This window comes from Sinocyclocheilus anshuiensis, unplaced genomic scaffold, assembly GCF_001515605.1.
Source record: "Sinocyclocheilus anshuiensis isolate Anshui unplaced genomic scaffold, SAMN03320099.WGS_v1.1 scaffold521, whole genome shotgun sequence".
Lineage (NCBI taxonomy): Eukaryota > Metazoa > Chordata > Actinopteri > Cypriniformes > Cyprinidae > Sinocyclocheilus > Sinocyclocheilus anshuiensis.
In genome coordinates, this window is record NW_015540882.1 from 656,492 (window position 1) to 666,092 (window position 9,601).

Consider the following 9,601-nt stretch of genomic DNA (forward strand, 5'->3'; position numbering starts at 1 on the left):
AATCTTTTTCTGTACCCTCTTATATACAGTTTTTTCTCTAGGCATGTTCAGTACATTTCATTCATATTTGTTATGGGATCACGATGCAGTCATGAGGCCTTCATTTTATGTTCTGTGAAAATAAGGGACCTATTATGTGCCATCATGTGCTTATCATGTACTTCACCATATGTCTGCACATTCCATTCTCATACAGATTTCTATACATGCAGGCAAATACACATGATTATAATAGTAGAATAACTTAATACATAAATGGCTATATTCACATTGATTATACTTGAATCATTTATATTTTGATTAATTAAACTCTTCTTCAATACTCACAACACAATCAAGTACAGAAATGTGCTGCAAATACTCACAACAAAACCAAATACAGAAACGCGCTGCAAAAACAGAAATGCGCTGCAAAAACAGAAACATGCTGCAAATAATCGCAACACAACCAAATACAGAAATGCACTGCAAAAACCCACAACACAACCAAATACAGAAACCTGCTGCAAAAACAGAAACGCGCTGCAAATACTCACAATACAAGCAAATACAGAAACGTGCTGCAAATACTCGCTACACAACCAAATACAGAAATGTGCTGCGAAAACAGAAATGCACTGCAAATACTCGCAACACAAGCAAATACAGAAACGTGCTGCAAATACTCGCCACACAACCAAATACAGAAATGCGCTGTAAATACTTGCAACACAACCAAATACAGAAACATGTAGCAAATACTCGCTACACAACCAAATACAGAAACGCGATGCAAAAACTCACAACACAACCAAATACAGAAATGTGCTGCAAATACAGAAATGCATTGCAAATACTCACAACACAACCACATACAGAAATGTGCAGCAAAAACAGAAACGCACTGCAAATACTCGCAACACAACCAAATACAGAAACACGCTGCAAATACTCGCAACACAACCAAATACAGAAACGTGCTGAAAATACTTACAACACAATCAAGTACAGAAACATGGTGCAAATGTGCACAATGTGAGCAAATACAGAAATGCGCTGCTAATACTCGCCACACAACCAAATACAGAAACGTGCTGTAAATACTCGCAACACAACCAAATACAGAAACGCGCTGTAAATACTCGCAACACAACCAAATACAGAAACATGTTGCAAATACTCGCAACACAACCAAATAGAGAAACGCGATGCAAAAAACTCACAACACAACCAAATACAGAAATGTGCTGCAAATACAGAAACGCACTGTAAATATTCACAACACAACCAAATACATAAACGCGCTGCAAAAACAGAAACGCACTTAAAACATACATTAAAACAGACTACTCTACACTCGTCCTGAGTGACCTGTCAGTTCTATTCGCTCTTCCACTGATACACTTCCTCAACACAGTAAAAATGCAGTACCCTGCAGGAATATTTGCCTATCCATAGGACTTTGTGCGCTTCCTTATAATTTATCTGCTTAATGTTTATTGCTATCCTTCAAAGGCCCACTTAACAATAAACACAGACCATTGCATGCAATTAGTTATTCTGGAATCAAAACCCTTTTTTTTTCCTTTTCTTTTTGTTCTTTATATTTGGAAGAGCATTTTTCGAGTGTTCTTATGTAAATACTCGCAACACAACCAAATACAGAAACATGTTGCAAATACTCGCAACACAACCAAATAGAGAAACGCGATGCAAAAAACTCACAACACAACCAAATACAGAAATGTGCTGCAAATACAGAAACGCACTGTAAATATTCACAACACAACCAAATACATAAACGCGCTGCAAAAACAGAAACGCACTGCAAATACTCACAACACAGCCAAATATAGAAACATGCTACAAATACTCGCAACACAACCAAATATAGAAACGTGCTGAAAATACTTACAACACAATCAAGTACAGAAACATGCTGTAAATGTGCACAATCTGAGCAAATACAGAAACGCGCTGCAAATACTTGCAACACAACAAAATTCAGAAACGTGCTGCAAATACTCACTACACAACCAAATACAGAAACGCACTGTAAATATTCGCAACACAACCAAATACAGAAATGCGCTGAAAATACTTGCTAAACAACCAAATACAGAAACACGCTGCAAATACTCGCTACACAATCAAATACAGTAACACGCTGCAAATACTCGCAACACAACCAAATACAGAAACGCGCGGTAAATACTCCCAACACAACCAAATACAGAAACGTGCTGCAAATACTCACTACACAACCAAATACAGAAATGTGCTGTAAATACTCGCAACACAACAAAATACAGAAACGCGCTGCAACAGCTCACAACACAGCCAAATACAGAAAAACGCTGCAAAAACAGAAATACAATGCAAATACTCACAACACAACCAAATACAGAAACGCGTTGCAAATACTCGCAAAACAACCAAATACATAAATGTGCTGCAAATACTTTCTACACAATCAAATACAGAAATGCACTGCAACAACTCACAACACAACCAAATACAGAAACGCGTTGCAAATACTCGCAAAACAACCAAATACATAAATGTGCTGCAAATACTTTCTACACAATCAAATACAGAAATGCACTGCAAATACTCACAATACAACCAATTACAGAAACGCGCTGTAAATACTCGCAACACAACCAAATACAGAAATGCACTGCAACAACTCACAACACAACCAAATACAGAAATGCTGCAAAAACAGAAACGCGCTGCAAATACTCACAACACAACCAAATACAGAAACGCGTTGCAAATACTCGCAAACCAACCAAATACAGAAACGTGCTGCAAATACTCCCTACACAACCAAATACAGAAACATGCTGCAAATACTTGCTACACAACCAAATACAGAAATGCGCTGTAAATACTCGCAACACAACCAAATACAGAAACACACTGTAAATACTCACAACACAACCAAATACAGAAACATGTTGCAAATACTCGCAACACAATCAAATACAGACACATGCTGCAAAAACAGAAATGCATTGCAAATACTCACAACACAACCAAATACAGAAACCCGTTGCAAATACTCGCAACACAACCAAATACAGAAACGCGCTGCAAATACTCACAACACAACCAAATACAATTTATGATTTAAAACAGCCTTTTCAACAGGGGTGCCTAAAAATATTGCCTAGGTGGACAGCTCACTAGATTTGAGAACAGAGCAGTAGTCCACAGATCTCCTGCATTCTGAAGGTCCTCTTTGTTTTGGCAGGATGCCGGCACACATGCTGTGATTGATTGTAGTGTGGAATATGAGCCGGGCAGAGCGAATCAGCCGGTGTGAAGTTGAGGAAATTGCACTGTCAACGACACCCTCGTCTGACTGTAATTCTCAATCGGAGAGCTCTCAGCCCACTCACGCTCTCAAGAATTTCACCTTCTCCCGCTGAGAGCCTCTATTTTCTACTTTTACTGTAGTCTTTCTCACACTTCCTGTTTTTCCTCTTTTACTCACTAACACGTTTTATCGGTTCCTCATTTTTGTCTCTCTGGCTCTTAAAGTTCTTCTCGTTTTCAATAATGGTTTTCCTTCTATCAGTAATTTTACAGTACATTACTGCAGTTTTTGATATAAGGGGAAGAGACCCCCTAGTGCCAGTCATAACCAGTGTTGGGCAGTAGTTACTAGTAACTAGTTACTGTAATATTATAATTGTTTGCAGTAACTAGTAGTGTATTACTAATAAGATTTCAGAAATAATATTACAGTTACCATCCATAAAACAGCTAGTTACTTAGTTACTTTTCATGCCTCAACCCCTACTGATTTGAAATCCAACAATCCAATAATTCCCTAGATTTATTTTCTTTTTTCTTGATTTTATTCTTTTATTTGCACATGAAGTCACCAGTACATCAGGAAAGCTTGGAATATGGAAAAGCTTACATTCAGGGGATGGGAATATTGCCATTACACTGATATTGTCATGAGAAAAGCTGATCTGAACACAGATGTGTCAGTTGTGGCATTACTTTACTCTGGCATTACATGGCTTGCCCACCCACATCTGTCACACCCCTGTGGACTGTTGATTGTGGTTTCTCCCTCTGTGTCCATATTTGGTTATTCCTGTTCTCGTTATTAGTTAATCACCTCATTGTGCTCACCTGTCTGCCCTCGTTATCTGCCCTATATCAGTTCCTGTCGATTGTGTTCTAGTTTGTCGGTTATTGTGAATGTTACCTCATGTGTGTGTGTTCCTGACCTGTCTGGATTACCTATTGTGGATTAATTAAAGTGATTATTGGAATTATCCATCGTCTTCGTCATCCTGCCCGTTTCCACACACTGTGTTCATGACAGAATAACCGACCCACAAAAACTATTTAAGCGGCGTCTTCCCCTCATTTTGTTTTCCGTTTTTGTCAGTTTTTATTTTTTATTATGAACTAACCCTTCCGTCCTTGTCCTCCTGCTGGAGCAGGGGATCGCTCTCTTGAGGACCACACTTTGACTTTGTGTTCCTCGCAAACCTCACACACTACCCGGACAACTGCTTCTGCTCATTCTATCGAGCTGGACTTAACGCCATCACACGAGCGCAGTTGTCCGGAGATGGTCCCCGAGAGAGCATCGCCGCCTTCCGCCTCCTCTCATTGACCTGTTCCCTTCCTCAACACCCTCTCCACTGGATCCCGTCAGCCTCTCTGCTCACCCTCAGCTCACCATCTGTGGCGTGGGCTCGCCCCTGGTCTGCCTATCTCCAGCTCCATTGGCGTTGAGTCTGGAGGATCCCTCGACTCCGCCTTCAGCCTCCGAGGCCCAGGCTCAACCTCGGTCCTGCGACCCAGTGGCTCCACCATGGCTCCTAGCTCCCTTGTCTCCACCATGGCCCATCAGTCCACCAGCTCCACCAGGACCATGGCCCGTCAGTCCACCAGCTCCACCGGGCTCCATTGTCCCTCCGGCTCTGCCTTGGTCAGTCGTTGACCATCCGCCGCCTCTGGACTCAACTCCTCTGGCTCCGCCTCATCCCTCCGTCCCTCAGGCTCTGTCAGGCTCCTCCTTCTCTCTGGCTCCACCTCAGTCCTCTGTCGCTCCGGCTCCATCGCGGCCTTCCGGATCCCCGTCTCCGCCTCGGTAACCCTGGCTCATTGGCTCTCCGTCTCCCCCTCGGGCTCCTTCACCACCTGCTCTGCCGCCGTCGGTCGGCCCCCTGGAGTTGTCAGCCCTTCCTCCACCATGGCTCCTCCCTCCGTTGGCTCCACCGTGGGCCGCTATCATGGCTGTGGCCTGGGTCCCACCTGGCTCATCCTCCTGCTCCAGTTCCCTCCTGTCGTCTCTCTGGCTCCTCCCTCCGTTGGCTCCACCGTGGGCCGCTATCATGGCTGTGGCCTGGGTCCCACCTGGCTCATCCTCCTGCTCCAGTTCCCTCCTGTCGTCTCTCTGGCTCCTCCCTCCGTCATCACCACCCTGGACTCTGTTAGTCGTCCTCCTCCTGGGAGTCCGTCCTCCGCCAGAACCTCCACCTGTCTGGTCTGCCTGCCAGCCCTTTGCCTGTCACCATCCCACATCCACTCCTTTGTCCTCCTCCTAAGTCCCCCTCCGTCCCTCCCTCTGTCTCCACGGCACGAGGATGCGCCTTCCGGCAGGGGGGCAATCTGTCACACCCCTGTGAACTGTTGATTGTGGTTTCTCCCTCTGTGTCCATATTTGGTTATTCCTGTTCTCATTATTAGTTAATCACCTCATTGTGCTCACCTGTCTGCCCTCGTTATCTGCCCTATATCAGTTCCTGTCAATTGTGTTCTAGTTTGTCGGTTATTGTGAATGTTACCTTGTGTGTGTATGTTCCTGACCTGTCTGGATTACCTATGGTGGATTAATTAAAGTGATTATTGGAATTATCCGTCGTCTTCGTCGTCCTGCCTGTTTACACACACCGTGTTCGTGACAACATCCCTCTGATCCCAGTATAAATTATATTACTATAATTAAAAATCTTATGAACTTATGTGATTTCTTTTGATAAAATACTTCATGAAATATAATCATATTTGGGTAACAAAGAAATTATAGCTACAATTAGCTTCAAGCTACACATGGAAATTAATACAACAGTTTTACTTAAAAGTCACTATCAATCACCATTGAGTGTTTGTAAAAACTTCTGTTTGCGATTCAGTGTAGATTTTGGTCAAATTATTAGGCAGAAATATATTGTTAGTAACATCTTAGAAGAATTTGATGGGGAAGATACACAATTACAGCTTCTGTGGGGCGTGAAGGAAAAGTAATGTAACTCGTAGTGTAACTGATTACTGTTGCCAGATAGTAATAAGTAAAGTAATAATATTACTTTTGAAAGGAGTAATGAATAATAAATTACATTTTTGGAGTAATGAGCCCAACACTGGTCATAACACACCCAACTGCATCTCAGAGTGTCACTGAAAGTTGTTGTCAGGTGAAGTTGTTGTAAGGTTTGTTTGCATGTATTTATGTTTACATTTATTATTTATTTATTTTATAAATATAATTTTATAACAATATAAATATGTAAGGATTATTTTAATCTAAATGTTGTTTATTTATGTACTTTATTATTTATACATTTATGATAGTATGTTTAATTACATTGTTATATATTATATTATATAATAATAGTAGTCTGGGTTAGTAATTACAGGTTATGCATGGTGTATTTCCTGCATTGCTTTTGCTTTTTATATATTATTTTTTTATTTATATTATTTTTTTATTATTATTTAATTTGTTTTATAATTGTGTTTATTTACATACATTTATAAATGTATACTAACTTAGGTGTTTAATTATATATATTATTGTATTATATTATTACATTATATTATTAAATAATATAGTGGGTTCTCTCTACATTTTGCTCACATTTCATATTTATTTATTTATTATTTATAAATGATAGTTTTTTGTATTACACACACACACACACACCAATCTATTATTTATAAATAAATATATAAATTATATATTTATTATAAATAAATAATATATAGAAATAGATAATAGATATATAACTATAAAACTAGCTTTGGTTTTTAGGTGTTGAAGTATAAATCATATTATATTAGATTATAAAGTTTCTCAGTTTTTCTCTTGCTTTTCAATTTGTCAGTTCTTTATCTCTTTTCCACAGTATTTCATAGGCCCACTGGAGCAAACAAGACATTTGCGTTAGCAACTGAGCTGAATTATGTCTCATGCATTAGCAGCGCTCATGAATATGCAAGATAAAATTTACATGATAATCATGTCTCAAAGATCATCTCTCAAATTGCCAGGGCACCAAAAAAACTAATATAAAATAATTAGTGCATGTAAATATAAGATCTGGGCTGTGTGTTAAATACTCTTCAGTTGTGAGTGAATGACATGAGCAGTGAGTGATGTTTGTAATCTGTCACATTCGGAGGTGTAATAAGGTGTGAAATCAAGCAGGGCTGTAATTGTGCTGCTCTAACAGCAGATGTGGCCCATTTGAGGAGATGTGATTTTGATGAGATGAGAGTCACAGCAGAGAGCAAACATTTACTCATACACAACCAACACAAGTGTGTTCACTCCCATATCTTTCTGAACATGAAATATCATACATTATGAAATAATATATACTAACGCTCAGTTTAAAAAAAAAAAAAAAAAAATTTTATTGAGCAAGGACACAATCAAAAGGGATAGTAAAGACATTTATAATTTATAATTCTAGTTTCCCATTTCAAATAAATGCTGTTTTGAACTTTCTATTCATCAAAGAATCTTGAAAAAATGTTTGCACAAAATATTAAGCAGCAAAAACTTTTTAACATTGATAATAACCATTATTAATAACTGAGAACCAATCATTATTGAGCAGCAAATCAGCATATTAGAATGTTTTCTGAAGGATCATGATGCTGAAAATTCAGCTTTGCATCACAGGAATAAATTACATTTTGTAATATATTGAAATAGAAAACATTATTTTAATTAGTAATAATATTTCACAATATTACTGTTTCTTGTTCTTTTTAACCGGACTTACTTCGTGAGCATAAGAGACGTAATTAAAAACATTTAAAAATCATAATGTTACCAATCTTTTGACAAGTACTGAAATGATTGATATTTTGTAAATATATGACACAAAAATATGTGATATTATATTTGATATAATACAACACAATATGTTATTTATTTGATACAATATGATATGATACAGAATAATGCAAATTCCATATATTATATGATATATGATATGATTTGGTGGTCTTCTTATATATTACAACAATATCTCATGTCCCATATTGCATAATTCAATAGAGTAATACAGTATAACATAAGATATGTCGTGATATGTAATTCACTGTTGCAATATATGATGCAATTTAAAACACTACAGTACAATGATCTGTGATGTGATATGATATATTATGTGGTACATGACAACAAAATATGATTTGCTACACTGTTTTGTTCCATTTATATATAGATGCAAAATATTACAGTTCTGGCTGTAAATTCTGAGTTGAAGTTTAAAGGCGTTGTGAAATGCATGCAAACACGTGGCCACACATTCTATATTAATATTTTATCGTTTTTGTGTTGCTTGGCAACTGTAAACAACTCACAGACACACAAACTTGAATCACTTGGCAAAATAACTGTTTTCCAATTATTAGCATTAATAAACATAACTTTACTGAACATTGCTGCTTTTTATCATAGTGCTGTTGTTGCCATTTTCTGAATGTAGCTATCCACTTTATTGCTTTAATATGTTATGCTACAACATTACAATATAGGATATGATGAGATACAATATGTTATGATAATGCAGTAATAAAAATACTGGACTTACAAATGAAAGGCATTAAGATTTCATGTCGGTTCTTTCCTCTTCAGTCTCATGGCCTCCAGACAGTACTACTTTGAGATTCTCCACAAGCAGGACGACAAAGGCTCGGATCACATTGAAGTCGGGGTGAGTTTTGAATCAGCTCAACTCAAGCTCAGAGTTTCAGAAATGTCTCTTAATGTGCTTCAGACCACACAGCACTTCCCAATTCAGCTTCTGTTTATCTCATCTAAACATGCACAATCAGGAATCCTTCACTAGCCATTATCTGCAGTGCCAAAACAGCTGTTATTGTCCACTTTGATGAATGCTATTATACCAGTCTTTTCAGTCCACTGGCTATTCTGATGATTGAGAATACAGGCTAAAGAAACTGAATGGTCATATCTGCTTTCACTCACAGCTTTGATAACGCTCCCTTCAGTCGGCTTGAGAGAGCTGAAAACCTCTCAAAGCCTCTCTTTGGGTTTTTAAGAGTGGGTGACCAGCATTCAGTTGGTCAACCACTTTTTATATTTTATTTTATTTCATTTTTTTAATACATTTGATTACATAAATAAGACAATATTAATATATTAAAACATTAATACATTTTATTTTACTATTTGTTTTTCTATTGTTTGTTTTTGCTCAGATTAATTCTCAGCACTTCCACATGTTCAATGTCTTGTACATGTTCACATGTTCAAATACTGATTTGTTAAATAAATTAATACATTATATATATATATATATATATATATATATGTGTGTGTGTG

The 9,601-nt window shown here is 37.9% G+C and overlaps 1 protein-coding gene across 1 annotated transcript in view; it reads left to right on the plus strand.

Annotated features, from left to right (window-relative positions):
• Nucleotides 1-9,601, plus strand: part of LOC107688567 (N-acetyl-beta-glucosaminyl-glycoprotein 4-beta-N-acetylgalactosaminyltransferase 1-like) — a 189,300-nt gene that overhangs the window by 146,340 nt on the left and 33,359 nt on the right. Inside the window, exon 9 of the mRNA XM_016486272.1 lies at nt 8,891-8,969. Within this exon, the coding sequence (XP_016341758.1) occupies nt 8,891-8,969 (79 nt within the window). The remainder of the gene's footprint in view (nt 1-8,890; nt 8,970-9,601) is intronic.